Here is a 22,781-nt window from a genome sequence, read left to right on the forward strand (position 1 = left end):
ACAGTTGTTTTGAGCAGGTTTACACTTCAGTCACTTATATACAACAAACTTGAACTAAGTATCAACCCTTGGACAGAGTTGTGTACAACTGCAGACAATATACTACTGTAACAGTACATATATATAACTGTACTGTATGTAACTGAACATACTAAATTATTCTGTTTCAAGATGTTCCTGTCTGTCGGGCCACATATTTTCATCGATATCACATCAGATATCATCCTTTGCAATACAGCAAGGAAAGTGTCTCCTTGAGTGATAAATCCACCCTCTGCAGGACTCTGCTATGATCTCATTGCATCCTGCATCCATGGCTGTTTGCAGAGTCATTTGAGTATGTGGGCGCCAGTTGTACACTTTACACCTCCGGGCAGAGAAAAACACATTTGCACGATTACACTCATCTCTGATCAGTCCTCATTCCTCATACCCTTCATGCTGACACAGTCACTGTGTTATCCAGTGGGTTTATACAAGAGCGTCTTTTGTTTATGTCTTTCTTTTTTTTTGTATGTGTCTTTGGCACTTCGGTTGTTGTTGTGATACATCTTGTTGTTGTTATCTATGTTGTTAACAATATATTTAAATAAATAAAGAAATAAATAAAGAAGCTCAGTGATCCGGGAGGGGCTCAGAGTAGAGTCGTTGCTCCTCCACATCGAGAGGAGCCAGATGAGGTGGCTCGGGCATCTGGTTAGGATGCCTCCTGGACACCTCCCTGGTGAGGTGCTCCGGGCACGTCCCACCAGGAAGAGGCCCCGGGGAAGACCCTAGGACACGCTGGATGGACTACATCTCTGCGAGCCTGGGAACATCTCAGGATCCCCCCAGACGAGCTGGTGAATGTGGCTGGGGAAAGGAAAGTCTGGGTTTCCCTGCTTAGGCAACTGCTCCCGCGACCCGACTCCGGATAAGCGGCAAAAAATGGATAAATGGATGGATGGAAATAAAGAAATTAAAAAATGAGACTATTAAGAGGAGCCTTATACCCATAAAAGTCTTCTTGGCAAAGCAAATTTGTTCAGCACAACACAGAAGCCAGACCATCACTCTGCTTGCTATAATGCTGGACGGGACAAGTTAAAAGAAAAAAAAAAGAAGAAAAATTAGAGAAAAACTCCTCTATTGCATTTAGTGAAAGTGGAGGGTCAGCTAAAAGCAATTGTTCAATTTAAGCGACATTCCATGAAAATATTATAAAGAAATTTTTAAAATCTGCTTGACAGATTTTGATAACTGGTTTAACTCTTAAATACAACAAATCCTAAGAAACAACACTGATGATGTGTCCAAGTCAGATAAAGATGTATGAAAAACTGAATGGTGTATAATACAACGAATATTCAGAGGAAGTTTCAGTGTGTATAGGCCAAGTAAAGAAGCTGTGTTGACTTTTGAGCCCTCAGCCACCTCTACACGAGAAACCATGAAGTCATCGTGATCAATTTAGCCAGATGGGCTCAGGAGGACCTTTGAAAACCTCTGTCACTCAACACAGTCGGCTGCTGCATCATGAAATGTAACCTGAAACTGTATCACACAAGAACAAAGCTGTATATCAACTCTGTGCAAAGAGACAGCTGCGTACTCTGAGTAAAAGATGATCTCAGATGGACAAAAACAAATGACAGCTCTGTAGTCAGATGCTTCCAGGTTTCAGCTGCTTTATTGGGGGGAAAAAAAGACCAGCTAATTACATGTAAAATTAAATAATGTTTTAATAATGTTTTAATAACAATAATAATAATAACAAATACACATCTAGAATAAAAGAAAATCTAAAAAAGAAAACTCCCTTCCTTAGAAATAAAGATTCTGCTGTTGTTGGTTTTTACCATTGTACACCACAGTAGAACCACTATTGTTGAGGAATGTGTACTCTGGCTTTGTTTTACAAAAGTTGTTGTCTCTGCAACTTGATGGGTTTCTCTCATGTCTGGACACAAAGTCATGTGTAAGCAGTGTGAACAGGAAAAGACTGAGTACACAGTCCTGGCTGATCCAATGCTCAGCATGGTCGTGTTGGAGATTTTATTTCCAACATGGACTGACTGTGATCTCTTCGTTAGGAAGTCCAGAGCCCAGAGGGTGTTCAGGCCAAGAGAAATTAGCTTATCTAATTGCATCTGGGGTATGATTGTATTAAGCACTGAGGTGAAATCAATGTATACAAGTCTCCTTATTATTACTATCCAGACTGCTATCAGCAAGAAGTGCTAAAGCCAAAGACTGTAATAGTACAGGGTACACATTTAAGGTGTAACACAAAGGTATGAGCATGCTTCTTCAACTTCTTTTGTCTTTTTTTTTGTGTGTGTGTCTGTGTTTTGTGTGTTGGTGGCATCATATTATAAATTTTTCATAGTTTCTAAATACAGTGGAGCTGGTTAGTCAAAACATTGTTTTGTTTTTGTGTCTGTTGAAGAAATTTTACATGACCGCTATCCCCAGTCTTAGTCATTTATGGCAGGTGGTCTGGTCAGTGGTGGGAAACAACACTGCCATCCCTTGGCTGTTTGCAGAAAAGTTATACAACATATGGTATGTTAACAATTTAGAGTACTGTTATTTAATTTATGTACATTTCATGTCAGTAGTTGTGCTAACCCAAAGCAGATAATAAAGGTTATATTTTGCAACCACATGATTATTAAACCTCTGCAGTATTCACATATAAGAAATAAACTTTACTGTAAACTTAATATGTCAAGATAGTATATGTTGATACAATTGTTTGGGGAATTTGAGAAAACACAAACCTGAATAGTTGGAGCATTGTTGGAAACTGAAGTATTGCCTTGGGTATTGTTGCAAAATAAAGGGGATTCCACAAAGGTTTAAGCAATGTCAGCTCCAGTGACATTCTGGTTTAAGTGCACATCCATTTCTCTCCCACTTCCTTTCCTTCCTCTCGTATCATCTCTTAAAATTCCTAGACTGATTTTAGAGAAGATTACGTCTGATTTTTCCATTATGCAAATTGTTTTCTCTTCCCTACCCATTAGTCATTACTTAGGTTTGTTGAGAGATTGCTTTATAATTATTATATTTGAGATGAAATAGGTACTGTTTAATGTAGTCTTTATAAATCATAGGCATTAGACACTGTCCAGCATCTGGAAAAAACCACAACAAAATATTTACCGCCACAATAACATTATAAAAAAATAATTAAATAAGATTAATAAAAAGGTCACCCAGTGAATTTGCACCCATAATTATCTCTTACATATTTACTGCATATGTTCAGAATTTGTAATTCATTCATTAAAAGTGAAATACTATACACCATTGAATTTTTGTGCATTAAAGTTATATAATATGACAAAGATAACTCCCACAGCTATTTCTAATACATATAAAACAAAAACATACTACTTAATTCATTCGTTTAAATGCTTGGATATTTCTTTGGATACTTGGATAACTGGGAGACTACTACTACTTTGTTTAATCCCTCTGCTGATTCACTGAAGGTTAACTAAATACGAGCAAGGCTTTGGATTAGTGAATACAATAAATGCAACAACACAACAAACCACTAAAAACAAAAATAAAGCCCAGCCCTATTACCTACGACAACAACAATTTCCTGTTTTAGCAGTCATTGCCAGCAGGGAAGCAGTGCAAAAATTGCTTTAGAGATGCTCAAAGAAGAAAACACCTAGCCTCTAGACTCCCATTGGATGGGAATTCAATCTACAACGACCCCATAACCCACAGGGCCCAAAGGATAAATTACTAAAATTCTGGTACCAGACACCCTAGAACATCATTGTTTATCCTTTGTCTATTTCCAGACTGATCATAGCTGTTTATCTAGCTTCTTGATATAAGGTGAAGGAAAATAATGCTTTTGCTGATATTTGTGTATACCACATGATTATCCTAAGCTTATATAAAATGAGTAATTTAGTCAATTTTGTCAATTTGTAAAGAAAGTGCATTTGTGCGATGAGCAGCAGAGTCGAGTTTGTGGGTTGTGGGGATGCCGAATCTTCTCGTTCATTCAATTGAATGACTGAAATCTGAATAAACAAGACATATTGCCGTTTTAACACTTTATTTATTTACGGCAGACCTCCTTGAAACACACTGAGACCGGACACTGGCTGTGTGCAGTCTAATCCTGAATGTCTGGGTAGAGAGCTGTTGTTTACATTGTCCTCCAAACCTTGACCTAAAATCAGTCTTCTTGTAGTGTTGTTTCCTTGTGATGCTCACTTCATGACTTGTCTCTATTTTGACCTTGGCCTTCAAGTTGGAGATGGCAGTAGGGAGGGCTCACACCAAATACTGCTACAATTTGGTTTTAGTGCAAATAATCCACCAAACAAAAGCTTCCTCTCATCTTGTGTGAATTTTATTTAGTGTCTGAACATTTTAAATGCCCATTGTATATCAACTGTAAGTTAAATGGCATTCAATATTTTTGTCCTACATATACATACATATATATATATATATATATATATATGTATATATATATATATATATATATATACATATATACATATATACATCTATATATATACATATATATATATATATATATATATATATATTTATATATATATATATATATATATATAAAACAAAAGCTTTAAAGCACAAGCTAATCTCTAGATTCTGACACACTAAAAAAATAAAACATATAGGCTCAACAAATCAAACAAACAATAAACCAAAATAGAGAAGAAAACAGATGAATACTTATTTTTTTACCACATTTAATGCAGTCTCATAATGCACAAGTTTAGAAAGCAGTACTGGCTGTATTGTCAAAGCCTGTTTTTTAGTTGACCAAGATACAAACAAGTGAAAGCTTTGTAACATTTTAGATCTGTGGACGTTTCTAGTAAACGCATTGTTAATTCAAGTGCTGCAGGATTTGTAAAGAACAACAATATATCTGTGTTGTCGCAGTAACAATCTGACTTATCTGCTCAGGATCAAAAAGTCTTAAAATGGTTTAGGAAGCATCAAAGAGAAATGATCATTGTGACTCATGGTCTTAAAGCACTAAAGAATTTTTTTGTCTTATGGTCACTGTATTTTGCCTTTTTTTCTCTTTCTTTCTTTCTTTCTTTTTTTTTCAGTAATCTCCAGACAGTGTGATAAAAACGTCCTCTTGGTACTTATTCATATACTGATCGTACAACGGTGAGTGGGAAAAATATCAACCAGAGCAGAAAATTAAAGCTCATCTACTACATAAGCAGATGGTTTGTTTATGTGAACTGGGCTGCATCACAAAAGAGAAACAAATTTGAGTTACTTAGTTTTAAATCTGAAATCAGCTTACTTCAATCTCATTTTGCCTTTGTAGCTCATTGTTGTCTGTGGTAAGTTGCTGCTTGCATGGAGTATATGCAAGATCCAGCTGGGGATTAAGCAAAAGATATAAAAAAAGAAGAAGAAAAAAGGCAAAATAAGAAAACATGTTTTTTATGTGTGAGAAAACTAAAGTAGATGCTTTGAGAAGTTTCTTATTAACTATAAAAATAGAAATGTATTAAAATAAGTGGTTTATTCTTTGAGGGATACAGAACATACTCTAAAGATTAGTGAATAGTCATTTGTCCAGAACATTTACTTATAATCTTTAGACTTTCAAACAATCGCATCAAAATAACATATTTTTTATTAATTGATAACAAGGCAAAATATTTTTTTTCTATGAAGTGTTACTGAAAATCAATATATCAAACAACCATTATGTTCAAATTTAGCTCATGTCATTGAAATAATTAATTGACTGCATATGATATCGTAACATGGAAAACAAAGAGTCAACAGATAAAAAAAAGTGTGATTTTCATCTCACATACATTTTTAGCAAATGTGCTCATTTACACACAAAAGTCTATTATTATTATATAAAAAAAGAATACATATGTATTAATGTGTACATGTGTGTGTTTGTATTCTTTCACTTGTCCATGTTCTTGAACAGAAAACAAAAACAAAAAAATAACAGTTTCTAATCCTCTTATTTTAAATAATGCAGTGAAAGGCCAATAACGCGCCACTTTAAATACATGAAAAGACTTAGCTTTCGTCAACTCGTAAGTGTAGCTCATGTCACAGTGTTTACTCCCACTGTTGTTGTTTTTTTTTACTGCTGTACCTCCCTAATGTTTCAGCATGTGAAAAACAAATTATCATTCACTGATACAATGCTGCCCCTACGTGGTCAACTCAGGTACTGCAGATACTTAGAGGCTGAGATTTAAAACGACTGGCAAATAATGAAATTGAATCCAAATCAGTACCATGTAAGAGTGGTACCTATCGCCAAATGGAAAATTCTAAAAGTATTATGAACAAGACATGTGATATTATTTCTATTAATACTTAGGCAACAGGGAAGTAACAAATGATCTTGAAGAAACTCAAATAATGAGAACCACATGTTTGCAGATCTGGGCCATCTATAGGCTAAAACACACACACACACACACACACACACACACACACACACACACACACACACACACACACACACACACACACACACACACACACATATATAACAAAATTAAACAAAATACCTAAAAAGCAATTGAATTAATTGTACTGAGTTGTTTTGACAAAATCCAAAGAAGAGTGAAGATCCAGAGCCTGAGAGTATCAACAGCAAACTGCTCTATAGGCTCCTGTTGCTTCTTCTACACTGCTTCAGCAGTTTTCATTTGCCTTTGTACCAGTGCTGACTTGTATCAAGTGCATTTGTAAAATGGATTAGACAATTTTAATGGCTAAAGTCAAGAAGCAGCTACATTACCAACAATCTCATTTTTTAAGAAAGACATTACCCGGCGATGTAATCAGCTCAGGATATTGTTTTGTTTGGTTCATTTTCCAAACAAATTTTAAATGTAATGTCTGGATGTTAAAAAATGCTGTAATTATAAGCATTTTATTTGATAATGTCATCTTAGTATCATAACAATAATTATACATTTCATATTTGAATTTCAAGTTCAATCCTACTAAATAGTATGTGTATGCCACCTGCTGACCCAAACTGGTACTTGCATTGTCAGGTACCAAAGATGCTAAGGATATTTTGATGTTTCAAAATACATTTATTTCAGCTGTTCTCTTCTTGTGTCTCTCATTCACCTCTTTCTCTTGCATTGTGAAGGGGGAACTAAAATATAAGCGGTGGAACTGTGAATGAATAGATTAGGAATTGAGATAAGGGCATGGACAACAAATGCAGTTTCACAAGTTCTGTAGGAACTTCTTGTGCTGTTGCACTAGAACAGGGATAGGCAAGTTCGGTCCTTGAGAGCCACAGTCCTGCAGGTTTTAGGTGTTTCAGTGCTCTAATACACCTGATTCTGACTAAATGGGCCCAGCAGCTTATGGTTTAGTGGCAGAACTTGACTTTTATACATGACGTGGCCATAGGGTGGTCAAGACTTTATCAGGGGGCCTCAAATAGTAAGAAAGGAAATGATTGTGTTTCTCTCTCTAATACACACACTCACACTATTGTGATAACTGTGGTCACATAAGAGAGATATGAAAAAACAGAACATCTTTACAATAATTCTGGATCACCAAGTGGAAATATTTGCAGTATGTGGAGCTTGACATGTTTGTAGGGAGATCAGTGGGTTCTCCCCTAGCAGTTCTGACTTACCGTCTGGTGATGGCAGACTGGATCCTTTTGTGGCTACCTCCACATTGGGAGCTGTCAGGCTGCTGATACTGGGGCTGGGGTCTCTCTCAATCTGATCTGTGTCCTTCTTCTTTATAAAAAAAAGTCAGAAATTTCTCCCTTTCTCTTCATATATCTTCCTTTACATAATCAAGGTGTATATTCATCCACATTTTCATGCTGTAACTTACTTTAAAATAAGTTACCAGCCTTGCTAGCCTCCTGCTAAATTAAACAATCATGTAGCTTTAGCTTAGTCATCGCTAAGTAACTCAGATGCTGAGGTACATCTTTGTGGCTTATTTTCATCTCCAGTGTAAAAATCTTAATTCACTGTGTCAATGTGTAGTCCCTAAATACACTCTCTAAAAACTAAATACGACATGGTTTTCCAACATTATTTTAAAACTAATCTAATCTAGTGCTACTATATAACTAGATTAGCACTGCTACGTCGCATCAGGCTAACATTAATTTAGCCTTTTATAACATTAGAAGTTGTACTTGTACAGGGACATAATTTCTTCTAGAAATGTGCAGCCAAATTTGAATATTTTAAAAGGATGACTAATTAGCTACCCACTTTAAAATTTATTTGAAACTAGTGTAGTGATGCTGGTAATTCATGAATTTCTGGGGAGACATTCTCGTCTTCCTCAAATGACCTGTTTATCACCTGAGGTGGCAGCTGGGTTGTCCAATTACAATTTTACTAGGGCCAGTGCCACCCTGGCCACCCCTCTAGCTATGCCCCTGTTCTGCTCAGTACTCGCTCTTTGGATCAGGCCTGTTGAAACATCTAAAACTTGCAGAACTGTGGCTATGAGACAAAGAATGTGTCCTCTGACAAGCTAACTCAAGTTTTAGTGGAAAAGAAGAATTTTTATTTATAAAATTCAATATTTAAATATTCTTTTCTTTAAGACTTATGGCTATCAAGAAGATATTTATTTATATATAGGCTAACTTATTCAAAATCATGCCTTCTGCTTTCAGGTTAAGTTTTCCTATATTTTAATGTTTAAATCTGAGAGCTAATTGGCCAAGAATGAGTCAAAGGCTAAAGTAGCCTACTACTTTGTAATGTTGTTAGAGTGTATGATCTGACAATCAACAACTGGAAACTGGAAGTATTTAATGCTCTACTGGAGCTGTGATTAACGATGAATAACGTGTTTTCAGACGTGGAACCTATACTTTGCTTTTGCTCATCAGCTGACAAACGATGAGCCACAACACAACACGTGACGTGTTATCGGGGGAGGGGCTGCGTGTTTTTATGGCTTATTTGTACAATACCTCACATCCTCGGAGGCTGCCATTACTTTGGTGAATGAAGAAAGAAGAGGAGAGAGTAGAGAAAAACGCGTGGGAGGGAGGGAGGTCCGGGTATCAAAGTATAATCCGTTTTTCTGACAAAACCAAAAAACGAAATAACAGAAACAGCGCCCCCTTTTCTTTTTTTCGTTTTAAACCAAAAACGGAAAAACGGTTTTTGCTTTCGGCCCAATAAAACGAAAAAACGAAAAGATCCAAATCAAATAACGGCCGAAATTTGGTTTTTGCAAATTCCTTGTTTCGTTTTTTTGTTTCTTATTCGAGATAGTGACGGCTGGCAGACCGGAAGCGGAAGGAGAGTGTTAACACTTCAGAACAAAAGTAGCGTGCAAACAGCTGGTTGTTTGCCAGAACGAGATGTTTAATCATTATTCTATCTGTGTAGGAGCCATATAAGTCGTCATGGATAGTGATCAATGGTTTTATGGATTGTTTTTTTTGGTTGCCATGGTGATGGGGGGCTCTGGCGCTGGTTTGCCAGAGAGAGGAGAGCTGGTCAGCCGTAGTTTTGTTGACCGCTTCAGTTTGTCCAGTTTGCCACGCACTCATTTGTCAAGTTGAATTACAGTTTGCCTTGTTTAATGTTCCACAACTATGTAGCCTACATTCCATTACGCATGTCATCAATCACACAATAAACCGGATCAAAGCAGCAAATCTGCGTGCCTCAATAACGAAGCTGTTAAGTGCGTTTAACTATTTTAACTTTACATAGACCACAGTAGCCTACAGACCTTCGTTGCTGTATGCTGGCACATTTATTGGCACCTCCCTCTACAACGCGTTGTGTTTTTCTTTCTGATGGATGTTAAGCATCATCTCGCCGTTTCCCACCAACGAACCCCTTTGTTGAAGCTACGAATTCACTCATCATTGCATCAATGAATAAACTCAACAGTGTACGTGTGTGTGTGAGCGCGCGTGTTTATGTGTGACAGCAGGTGTGTAGTGCATCCAGGTGGTGGGCGTGTCCAAACAAGGAGCGGCTGCAGCTTTTGACAGATTACAGCAACAGGCTGAAATCTCCGAATCTAAATGTCTGACAGTTCCTCAAACATTTTCTCTAGTCTCGTCTCCTAACTCGCGCACGCGTCTCGTCATGGGTCGTCAATGAAATAATTTCGTCATTGTTCACGAAAACAACTTTCCAGGATCTGGACCGGATCTGGTTTGCGGGTATCAAAACTACCTGACATCACAGCAAAAGTCGCTGATCTAAAATGACAAATGGATTGCGCCTTACAATACTATACACCTGATTTGCACGTTTGCCTGGAGAGAATCTGCATTATGGACATTTCAGCCAGAACGTGCAATGATGACTGGGATGAGACAGCTCTGCACGCACTATTTGAATACTACTGTAAATGTGCGGCCGCTATTTCTGCGCCTTGATTTAACACTTTTTAAAGGCAGGCGCGAGGCTGCACCCTCTGGGTGAGAGCGGAGGCAGCCATCTGCAGGAGTTCAGAGGTGTATCAGTCAGATGTTTGGTGCAGTCATTTAGTTCATTCTTAAATGTATCAATAATCAACACATCAAAGGGAAACCGTGAATCAACCTGAGTTTATATAAATGAAACTGAATATTCAACGCTTTGATCAGCGGTTATTAAATCAGACATGTATTTTGTCTTTCTATTTTTACTTTTAAACTCTGATGTTTGCAGTGCGCTCCTGACCTGGATGGAGAGCTCACCAAGCGCTCAGCTCTCCCTCCTCTACTTCCTGTGTGCCGTTCCCATCTCCAAGTCGCTCGAGACCAGCTGGTATTGAAAGCTATGTACCCCAACTTTGATCCCTTGCACCGGGACATAAATGACCAGCGTTACTCCTGATTCAGCGCTGTCATGGTTTACCTCACTGTATGGTCACAGAAGACGCACCTCATGATGTCAGACCATGTTGGCACAACACAGCAACTGCTTATCCATGTCCTGATTAACTAGCGACTTTTTTGGCTGTGCGGAGATACTTTCATCTATGGATTTTCAATTTTCCAATATTTCTCTTCCAATAATACCTCCATCTCCATCTTGCTAGTTGTGACCTTGGCGCAAGCAATCTTAGCGAATCACCCACAAACCCTGGCAAACTATTACTGTTATTTTTATCCCTCTAATTACAGCAATGTGAGGTTTTTACAATCAGTGGCTGTATCACTCTTCATGAGAGGTGTCCTTACTCTACAAGCAGAGCCTACTTTCACTGGAAGTACAGAATAACAGTGAGAACTGGGCTAAATTAGTACTGTTCTTTCCTCCTTTGTCTATATCTTGGCACACAGATGTTAACCTTTTAAATGCGTATTACTCCAGTGCTGCACAAGATCACATCATCTGAAAATAATACAACCAGTTCAGTTCAGTTGTTACTTATTAGGCAGAGGTCTGGTAGAAAAGGTTGCTGTACCATTAGGGCAGCATTCTTCTCTGCTGCTTTGATTACACTCTGAAACCTCTTCCTGTTGTCCTCAGTGCAGGCCCCGTGCTGTGATAGTTAAACCAGCAGGCTCTCAATACTAGAGTGGTAGAAGGTCTTCAGCAGTTCGGTGTCCATACCGTTCTTCCTGAGGACCCTCCTGGAAGGACACTGTGATGTTGGTCCTCCTCACTGTCGGGCCCATGTCTGGACCGCTGGAAATTACAGTAAAATACACCCTGACATACATTTAAGAGTGGATATGTTAGACCGTGTAATGTAAGGTTGTATTTTGCTAATTTGAAAACAGCCAAAAGCTTGCAAGTGGAATATCATTGTCTTGGTTTTAATGTGCTGAAACAAAACAACTGTATGCATGTCTGTGTGGTGTGTGAATAACTAATGGAACTAACACCTCCAAATGCACAATTCAGGAAACAAATAAGTACTCAGTAAACAAGAGTGCAAACACAATGTCATTTATTCCGACCACATAACACATCTCAACAGAACTATTTAACTAACTTAAACAAGTAACAACAAGAACCATATATAACCATTAACGCAAACAATGACCAAATATGGACAAAAGAAAATTAAAAAAATCAATCACGAATAGTGTCTTTGAGTAACTGAACAGTCTCCTCCATGCCTGTCATTTCAAACATTTTTGTAACAAAGTCTGCATCCCGGCACTTTGGGCAGCTGGGTTCATGGGCCACCCATTGATCAATGCACACCTGGCAACCTATCAGGCCACGGCAGCATGAGCTTGCCACAGGGTTCCTCATTGGATCTGCAAGATGCATGAAAATTGTTTGTAAGAACAATTAGTTGTTCATGATTAGCAGCTTCATGTCAGTTTATTCACTTAAAGAGGAAATATGCCGGAGGTCCGGAATAGCTGACATAATTAATTACATGACCTGACAGATTAGGAGTGAGAATGGAGGCTCTCTGTCGAAATTAACCTATCCCCATAATTATAAACAATAGATTTAGGGATGTCCCCGATTTCATTAATTTTGGGGGATTGGTTATCGGCGGATCAGTACATGTGAAACCGATCTTACTGTCTTCTTCTCTGTAAAGAAAAGTTCAAGATTTGAGCCGATAGCTCCGGTATTTCTTCAGGACGTAGAGAAGCCAAGCTAAGCTAAGGTGTTTGTGTTGGAATCTCAGTGTCAAATCGTATTATCGAGTTGTATCACATGAGCTGAAAGATCCAATTGTAAAGCTTCTTGCGGTGACGTGCTGTGTCAAAGATCTTTAGTTGTCGAGATGCTTCACTCCTCTGTCTGTGAGTCGTCTCCATGAATGAAACTTTGTTATGAACGCAATAATTGACGTCTAAGGACTAATATATCAATGGAATAGTATGGAATTTTACACAGTGCTGTAATTTATGCTACTATTACCCTTGTTACTTGTTTTTGTGCAACTTTTTTTCATTGTATATTAGAAAAATACACTGCAAAGGGTAAAATATTTGATGGAGCTCATAGCAGATAAAAACTGCCTCTAAGAATGGCATGAGAAACAGTGAGCAAATGGGACAATTTTGACATTTGTATTATAGTTGCAAGTTATATTTTTAAAGATAACTTTTTTATCAGCAATAACACAAGACGTACCGGACGATAAATCCCCCCAAAAATGCCCCCTGGAGTCCAAAGGGTTAACAAAGGTCCACCGGAAAAACATGTCTTCAATTTGGCAGCATTATGTGGTGAAAAATCGGAATCGGCAAAAATCGGTATCGGTAGATCAAATTTTTTAAAGATCTGTGATCGGCCAGAAAACTGCATTCGGTCTACCCCTAAATAGATTAGTAGGTACATTCCCTATGATTATCAGTGTTTTTTGTTTTTTAATTTGTGGGGCAGCGATGTGAGCTTCTCAACACACAATGATAATTGAAGGAAATTAACCAACTCATACAACTTAGGGATTATTAAATGCTTAACTATGCCTTATATGTGTTACCTTACACACCTCTGCATATGACGCATTTGAATGTGGCCTTGACTGATGCCACCTCCTCATCCGTCAAGGCTATTGTGCTAACTTTATTGGCCCTGGCAAATTGTCCGAGGTCTTGGAGGGCTTTGGTGATTGCTGGCAGCTGTTCTGCTGCCAGGACCAGCTCCTCCATGTTTGTGATGTGGCTCTCCTCTGTGACACTGGTGGAAGGCAAAACAAATTTGCAAATGAGAAAAGGTCCCTGCGGTTCTCCAATTTTAACTTGTTGACACTGTAGTTAGTCATGAGTAGATAAGCAAGCAGCTTAGTACTTAGATTACTTGCTTGGCCTTGCAATTTAAATAGTTGTTAGCTAGTTAAAAGGATAACATATTTTACCATATATATTTAAAGAATGAAAAATATAAAAGAAAAATAAAAAAATAACATTGTAACACTGTCATCCATATATCTATCTCCATTGAGCATGAAAAATCATATTTAAAAACACTTCTTACCCACTCCTCCTCTTCTTCCTCCTTTGCAGCTCCTCAAAGTCCAGTTGTGGGACAGCAACAACCTTCCTGGCATTTTGTCTCCAGAAGGCTAGGCCTGAAGCAAAGATACAACGCTGATTATTTTGCTGAAGGAGGATAATGTCTACTGGTGTTTCTTTACCAGTTTAATAAGCATGTTAAATGTTGTTTTGTCAATAAAATAAGTTTTAGTTTAAGACTTTCCATGTATGAATAAGCATGAGGCTTTCTGAACTTATGGCTTTAATGGGCTGTCCTGTGGCAGACAGATGTCAGCAAATTCACAGAAGAGCTTGAACCTTGACCCCACCCCATGTCAATGATTTATAAGCAAGGAAAAGAAGTAGAGTAACATTCAGAAGTTAAAGTTTGTTACAAAACAAAGCAATGTTAGCAACACAAAATACACTATTGCGATTAGTCTATGTTACTGATTACTGTTTAGTAATTATGAGTGGTATTTGACGCTTATGGAATAAGAATAAGATATTTGCTCTAACAGGTGATTGGTATCACCCAACAGATGAGGTTACATCACTTACCTCTTGAAAAAGAGTTGAAGCTTGCCTGAATAAAACATTTAATTTCATCAAAGGATCGAGTGAACAAGGCATTCTGCCAAAGGTAAACAACTTAACATACCATTAGTCCCACTAGACTCCACTAACTTGTTCCCATGTCCATCGCATAGAACAATGTCCATATCGCTCCTCAGCTCCCTCCTCACTTTTTCAGACATTGCTGGAATTGTGGCATCAGCCAGGCTGAACTCCACAATGAGTGAGGCACCATCTATCGTCAGGCTGCCTCTTTCCACCCTTCCAAGTAATATATTCCTTCCAATGCAAAGACAAAGAGGGGAGAGGTACATAAGATTTGGCGATGATTAGAACTTTTGTGCATGTTATGCATGAGAGTTTTTAATCACCATTTCTTGTTTATTTTCTGTTAATAAACCATGACAAAGAAGGTTATTTGGTCTCATACCTGGTGAAAAGTTTGGCAGGACGTGGGGTAGGGGGCCCAGCATGTCCGGTGGATGTAGATGGTCTTGTCATAAAGGTGAAGGCTGGCTGTCTTGCAGGAGGAACTGTGACAATTAATCTTTTTTTTTTCATGAGATTTATGATGTTAGGTGACTATCAAAACCAACTCACGAGTTACCAAGAGGCTGACCAAGGGAATAAAAGCTATTTTCTGGACAAACTTCCATAGGCTAAGGCTTAAAACACAAACAGTGAAAAACCCACAAAAACCTTTAAAAACATCCAAAACAACAGTGCAAGCCAGCAAGCACGTGTGCTTCAGCAAAAAGTAGGAGCTGGTTTGATGATCAAGCATGTTTTTTTTTTAACTCCTCTAGCTTCCTGGAGATGAATATGGTGTCTGTACCTGCATGAAGTTTGCCCCCCATCCTCAATAAAATATAGTTTCTATTGTTTGTGCAGCATTTGCACTAGTTTATGCTGAAAAAAATTAGCGTTTGTCTTGTTTTAGAATTTATGGTATTGCAAGTTTACTATTGACACTGTGATATGTGTTTTGATGTAACATTGCTATGACTGTGACACCAACCACTCGTGATCACAGTTACAATTTAATTTGTGTTTTTATTACGGATGATCCCATCTCTATAAACGCCTACTTAAATTAAATATGAAATTGTAAGTGTAATAGCTGTAATTTGCCAGCAGAGGGAGTTTCTCCCAAAATGAGCGCTGGGTGTGTTGGCTTGCTGGGAGCTGCCTCTTTCTCATACCAGAACCTACCTCCTGCAGACTGCAGCTCGTGTGTTTTTGTAGTTTCCTTCCTGCAAAAATACCGGGCCCACCTGAGGGCTTGCAGCCTCCCATTGTAGTCAACATGAACTTAAAATGGTCTCTTTCCAAAGTACTGCAAAAATTTGCATTTTTCATTGCACTTCACCTGCTGATGTAAAATCACGAGTTTACGAGTGGTATCTAAGGCGAACACTGATAATGCATTGATATCAAATGGCCATTACAATCACAAACTTAAAATAAGTACACGGTTTATATAAATGGGACTGTCAGTAATAAAAACATTAATGCAACTGCAGTTGTGATCACGAGTGGTCGATGTCACAATCATGCTACATCAAACACACGTCAAAGTGTCAAGGGCAGCCCACAGAGAGAAAGTTATATGAGTTTATGCAATACTGGAAAAAACTGAACCAGCACAAATGATAATTTTTCAGCATAATCCAGCACAAACGAATGAGACCACTTTAGGCTCAGTTGGAAAATGGGAAGCTGCATGACCTCAAATTCACTTTTCAAAGAGTGTTAAATATCTCGAAATCTAAAGCAGCACCAACAATCACTTTTTCAACACAAACCAGCGCAAATGCAGCACAAAACTGCGTACTATTGAGACTATTTTCATCAAGTTTTATTGAGGATGGGGGCCCAACTTCACACAGGTTGTCTTTGTTCCTCTAAGATTGTAAATATAATGTACAATTTAGATGTGGACCAAACAATTGTCAATGCTATCTTAACTGTAGTAGAAAAAGTAGCCTACCATTTCTCACCCATTTTAGAAACACAGAACCAATAATGAATCAATTACAATTCAATTAATTTGTATAGCGACAATTCATAACAAAGTCATCTCAAGGCGCATCAATAACAGATAATAGCAGATAAATCAGTTACAATAATCATATGCTTTGGCCTTACCAGGAACCGCTTCAGACCGCTCCTCATCCCCACAGACCTCACATCGATGTAAGTCATCATCATCGATGTAGCCTGTGGTGCTGGGCAGTAGGACATCACCACCGTCCTTTATTAGATAAATTGTGGATGGGATCAGCTAAGGGAGAATGGAAGACAATGACTTTCAAAAGTTTGATACACTGTTATGCATCCACACAGTCCCACTTCAAACTTTGTTTTCTTCTCCTTCATTCCTAAAAGAACAACATGTCACTGTCCAGCCAGATCTTAATGTTATATTTTCCAAGTTGGCATATTGTCATGAACTATGGCTGGTATCACATAACATTGGTCTGTAATGCTTCCATCCAATGTTCTGTCCTGTTATTAGTCTTTAATTTAATGTGTTGCAGATTTTGTTTTTTTCTGACATGGTTTATATCAGTGCTTCTCAAACTTTTTAGATCCAGTGCCCTCTAGCTATTATCCAGACCTCCTTCCTCTCCCACCACAGATATACTGTATAAAAGTGGGATGAAATGAGACAAGATCACAGTATGAGGTAATTGAAAACATCAGGTAAGAATCTGATTTAGGATGACAAAGAGACCTTGCTGGGTCTGAGCTGGAATGATCTTATTTGTGCTGTTTCGGAAAAAGAAATGAATGAAAGAATGATAACATGTGGAAAACTAATATCTGCTGTTTAAATGTAGTTTTAGAGTTTTACCTGAATATCTAATGCCAGAGCAAACATATAAAGTTTTGGATTGCATCCGCCATGTGCCATCCCACCACAACAACCAAACTTTATTTTCCCTCACATTTTGTTACAAAGCCAAAAACTGCAGACACAAAGCCATAAATGGAGCATATTAACTGTTGTTATGGAAGAGTTTTAGTTAGAACATTAAAAGTTTCCCTCTGATTGAACATAACTCTACCACGTTATTGTTAAACACCATCATGTAATTACAGCAACTGTAATGAGAAAAATAAGAATTACCTTAAAAATCCGGGAAATGTTGTCCAGTGTCAGGTCCATGTGCCGAACATTAACACTGCGGGTCCCACGCCACAAAGTCACTCTTCCGAGATCCATATCCATATCCAGAACCAGAGAGAGGAATTAAGAGCAATGCTATTCGTTTCACACCGTCTGCCTTGCAGAAACGAATGCTTTGCCCGCTCAAATTTGTGACATGTCAAACGGGTATTAGTAGTCCTTAATAGGCCTACGTATCACGCACATTCACCCGCTCAAATTCGAAGTTGCTCCCGCGTATACTCACACAGAGATGGCTCTTGATGCACACCTAGATTTAATCAAAACTATGATGTCAAATGGCAAAACTTACAATGAAATTTCCAATACGTTGGTTTCAATGGGTTTGGAGAAAGGCGCGTCGGTCCCGAGTATAAAGAAATTCTGCGCAAGTCGGAACCTAAAAAAAAATAGACTGGTGTCAAAGTGTCAGTTGGAGGGCGCAGTTGTGGATGCAATTCAAGAGGTAAACGGCCTTCATATGATAATAAGTTTGAACATTGCTCACTGCCAGGTAGAGCAGCGGCGCTGCCTGTAGTAGGCCTACATAAACAGCAATTGATAGCATCATATTTAATTTAATGGTTGTAAACTGCCTATTCACAAACGGGATAGCCTGATTTGAAGACTGACATTTTTGTCATGCATTACTCTTCAGATCATGATGGCAACACAAATAACTGCATATTGGTGCTGGGTGGCCAGCTCTTGGCCACAGTGGCACTACACAATGAACGGATTTGTCACCCGTGTTCTGCTGAAAAAAGCACCTGTACGCATGCCGAGAAAAACTTGCTCCGCTAGAAGCCCAGTAACATGTTAGGGCTGGACAATTAATCGAATTTTAATCATGATTACAATCATGCCTTCTAACAATTATAAAAACACTGTAATCGAAGAAAAATCATTAATGTCACATGTATAACAGGAACACATATAGACTGGCTATTCATTTTTTTATTACCATTATTATTTTAATATATTATTTTACTCCTTTACTTATTTCAAATTTATTTGCAGTTGTTTCTTTAAAAAGTTATATTTGAGGTTGAGCTTTGGTGGTTCAATAAACACTTATTAAAATCAATAAATAATCGTGTACATTAATCGTGATTTCAATATCAATCAGAAGAATTGTGATTATTATTTTTTCCATAATCGTCCAGTCTACTACTGGTCTAACCACAGCCAATGTATCTTTATGATACTATAACATTTTATGTGTCCAAACCTCAGCTTGTGTGTGTGTTTGTGTTTAATACCTTTTATTCTTTTTTAGACAGGGCCGACTTATGGTCGGAGGTTGATGAAGGGATACCTCCATAGCAAAGGCATCCATGCCTCAGAAATGAGAGTTGCAGCTGCACTGAAGGCTGTTCAGCCTCCTTACCACGAGACTCGTTGCCAAGTGAGTATGCACTTAAAACTTCTTTGTGTTGTAGCCTATTTTAAGTTCAACGGTAAATGCAAATGCATTTCACATGTGTGACAATAAATCAGCCAGTGAAAAGGTCTGGATTTCCCTTTCTCATGTTTTTAAAAGTCTGTGCCCTACTGGGACTACTTTACTCGGAATGCACCAGGCCTCTTGTTGTTCTGTTGTGTCGTAATTGTTTTAAGTTTCATTTTTGGCCTGACCGCATGAGCCTAGCAGCCTAGCAGCTACACCGCAGAAATTGCCATTTGTGTTATATGCTGCATTAATCCTGTGTGTCTGAGTTCCGTGTGCGTTCGTACTTGACAAACCACACACACCAACAACCATACAAATACATCTATGCAGGAAACAAATCATCTGCACCTCCTGAACCTTCAGTAAATCTGGCTGAACTGTACTGATGGAGTTTGCCTTTTCCTTCTGACCGAGGACGATTCAGTTGACGCGCAATCCCGAATCAGTTAAACGCATACAATCCCAAAAACATGTTCTTCTAGTTGATGTTAGTGCTTTTCAATAAATGGCTCAATTTTTGTGAGATATGAAATTTTATCCATTTACAGCTTGCCTACAAACAGTTTATTGCCCCATTTCTATCTTTTAAGTCAAATATCCCTTTCAGTTACATTGAAACCATTGTCAATCTTTTCTCTAGGGCTTGAGGAATCTCAATCCCATGCCGTATCAAGCGGCATATTTTGGTCAAAAGCTTCACATGGACCAAAATGAAAAGATGGCCATGTATGGGGTGACATATGTGGTGGCCATAGATGGCTATAGCAGCAAGATTGTGGCCTACTCCATCATGCCTGTAAAAAACAATCTTGTTATATATGATGAAGTGTACAGGTGAGTTGATATGTGGATTATATATGTACAAAGCTGTGTGATTTCTGATGAAAAATGTTTTACTGATGAAAGTTTTTAACAACTGCCCTTCAAGTGAAGTTTAAGTTGAAGAAAGTTTGATAGTGTTTTGGCTTACAGTTGTATAGGAAAGAATAAGAGCCAGCTTGGACTGGACTGATCAAAACAATGTGCAGCTCATAGCAATAAAAATGAAAAGTCTTTACCCTGTTGGCTTTTTATTATATGTTTTGTAGTATTATTATTATTAATTTTTCTAATGCAGCATGACATGATTAAGGGATGAGAAAAAATTTTTGAATGTATTTGGGTAGTAGTAAATATAAAATTATACATTGTAATTATCCACAGCCAACTGATGAGTCCATTCAAATATAAAATATGTCATTAATTTGTGATAGGGTGTGCAATTTGAATGAAATGGTTACGTTTTTTTGAGCTTTTATTTCTCTTTTCATTGATTGAAAAGGAATGCTGTTGTGACCTATGGCCTTTGGGATCAGCTGAGGGTGGATCACGGAGGAGAATTCTATCTCTCACTCTATATCCAGGAAAAACTGTCAGGGTACAGGTTTCGGCAAGACAGGGAACCATGCCAGCAGACAGCATCAACAAGGGTATTTAAAAGCTTTTCAAAATATAATTTTTCTCAACATGAAATATGTGTGTATGGGTATGTATTTTTCACAACAGAATTGAACAGAACAGAACTTATTGATGTTTTTGAATTCCCTTCTGCTCTACATTTTCACAGAACCACAGGATCGAACGTGTGTGGCCAGAGGTGAACAACAGGGTCACCTATCCACTGAAGGCAGCCCTGGTTCACCTGGTGGACCAAGAGCTTATTGATATGGACGACAGCACAGTCCGATACTGTGTGTCAAACCTGACCTGTCAGGTAGCCAGGATCGGAATCCAACGCTTTATTGATGCTTGGAATTCTCACACAGTTTCAGGTATTTCTTCAATTTTATGAGTTGTCACCGCGACACAAAAATAAGTTCCCATACCTGGGAGGTTGTTATGAGAATAACTTCCCCCTCAGCAGCACCTGGTATTGCCTGCTGCTTTCTCTGTTCCCACTGAACATTTTCAAGTTCAAAATGTTACCGTAAACGATGTGTAAATACAGCTCATCTTAAAAGCATTTTAAAAGAGTCCCTCAATTATTACACATTTTGTTTTATAGACTTAATTTGATAATAAGTTTAATTTTTTCATCATAACTCAACACAAATTAAAGGATTTTAAAGGATTTTAAAAATATAATCATTAGATTTACATAAGAACTGACAAACTAGCTCATTTATTGTTTTTTGGCTGCAAATCAGCACATAATGATTTCCTTCTTGATGACACATTCACATGAATTTGATATTACATAAGTTAAGCACCTGACAACACTTTACTGTTGGTGTTACAGTTGCCTGTCAGGCCAAATCAGACATACATGGACACAAACAGTTTATTTCTGTGTAATGTCAGTAGACTTTAGCATTACTGATACTGGGATGGGGACAGTTTGTTACAGTACAGTACAGCAGAGTGTGTCTCAATACCAAGAGAAACATACTGTACACTGATTCAACATTGTCTTTCATAAGGAAGAGGGATTCCAAATGTCCTGGCTGAAGGTGGATGTCAGGTGAAGCTGTCAGAACAACATCTGCCAGGTTCAGCAGAGGCTGCTGATCTCTACCTGCAGGAGAGGGGGGCAAACCTGACCAGAGAGTCAATATTTGGCACCAATCCCTTTCAGTCTCTGGAAGACCAGCAAAATGCAGAACAGCAGTTCAACATTGCATACCCAGACTTGGGGAGTCTGTTTAACAGTGCCGTGAACCAACAGCATCGCCCCTTCCAGGAAGCTGTAATGGAGCTGATCTCTGTTTTGCGGAGACAACAAGTCTAGAGGGAAATATGTGTTTAATTTTCTTTTGTCCATATTTGGTCATTGTTTGCGTTAATGGTTATATATGGTTCTTGTTGTTACTTGTTTAAGTTAGTTAAATAGTTCTGTTGAGATGTGTTATGTGGTCGGAATAAATGACATTGTGTTTGCACTCTTGTTTACTGAGTACTTATTTGTTTCCTGAATTGTGCATTTGGAGGTGTTAGTTCCATTAGTTATTCACACACCACACAGACATGCATACAGTTGTTTTGTTTCAGCACATTAAAACCAAGACAATGATATTCCACTTGCAAGCTTTTGGCTGTTTTCAAATTAGCAAAATACAACCTTACATTACACGGTCTAACATATCCACTCTTAAATGTATGTCAGGGTGTATTTTACTGTAATTTCCAGCGGTCCAGACATGGGCCCGACAGTGAGGAGGACCAACATCACAGTGTCCTTCCAGGAGGGTCCTCAGGAAGAACGGTATGGACACCGAACTGCTGAAGACCTTCTACCACTCTAGTATTGAGAGCCTGCTGGTTTAACTATCACAGCACGGGGCCTGCACTGAGGACAACAGGAAGAGGTTTCAGAGTGTAATCAAAGCAGCAGAGAAGAATGCTGCCCTAATGGTACAGCAACCTTTTCTACCAGACCTCTGCCTAATAAGTAACAACTGAACTGAACTGGTTGTATTATTTTCAGATGATGTGATCTTGTGCAGCACTGGAGTAATACGCATTTAAAAGGTTAACATCTGTGTGCCAAGATATAGACAAAGGAGGAAAGAACAGTACTAATTTAGCCCAGTTCTCACTGTTATTCTGTACTTCCAGTGAAAGTAGGCTCTGCTTGTAGAGTAAGGACACCTCTCATGAAGAGTGATACAGCCACTGATTGTAAAAACCTC

The 22,781-nt window shown here is 38.2% G+C and overlaps 2 protein-coding genes across 2 annotated transcripts; one reads left to right on the forward strand and one right to left on the reverse strand.

The window, feature by feature from the left end:
• Positions 1 to 11,896: 11,896 nt before the first annotated feature.
• On the reverse strand, positions 11,897 to 17,809 carry LOC121630420. Its single transcript, XM_041970699.1, has 8 exons — positions 17,622 to 17,809; positions 16,637 to 16,772; positions 14,919 to 15,021; positions 14,596 to 14,767; positions 14,474 to 14,546; positions 13,914 to 14,007; positions 13,429 to 13,616; positions 11,897 to 12,229 (listed from the first exon to the last, which is right to left on the reverse strand). The coding sequence occupies exons 1-8, from the start codon at positions 17,721 to 17,723 to the stop codon at positions 12,039 to 12,041; spliced, it is 1,059 nt and encodes a 352-aa protein (XP_041826633.1). The 5' UTR covers positions 17,724 to 17,809; the 3' UTR covers positions 11,897 to 12,038.
• LOC121629934 lies at positions 16,767 to 22,036 on the forward strand. The gene is made up of 6 exons (XM_041969867.1): positions 16,767 to 17,177; positions 18,940 to 19,068; positions 19,754 to 19,947; positions 20,435 to 20,582; positions 20,720 to 20,924; positions 21,573 to 22,036. The coding sequence occupies exons 2-6, from the start codon at positions 18,967 to 18,969 to the stop codon at positions 21,878 to 21,880; spliced, it is 957 nt and encodes a 318-aa protein (XP_041825801.1). The 5' UTR covers positions 16,767 to 17,177; positions 18,940 to 18,966; the 3' UTR covers positions 21,881 to 22,036.
• The last annotated feature ends 745 nt before the right edge of the window (positions 22,037 to 22,781 follow it).

Source organism: Melanotaenia boesemani, chromosome 19 (assembly GCF_017639745.1).
Source record: "Melanotaenia boesemani isolate fMelBoe1 chromosome 19, fMelBoe1.pri, whole genome shotgun sequence".
NCBI lineage: Eukaryota > Metazoa > Chordata > Actinopteri > Atheriniformes > Melanotaeniidae > Melanotaenia > Melanotaenia boesemani.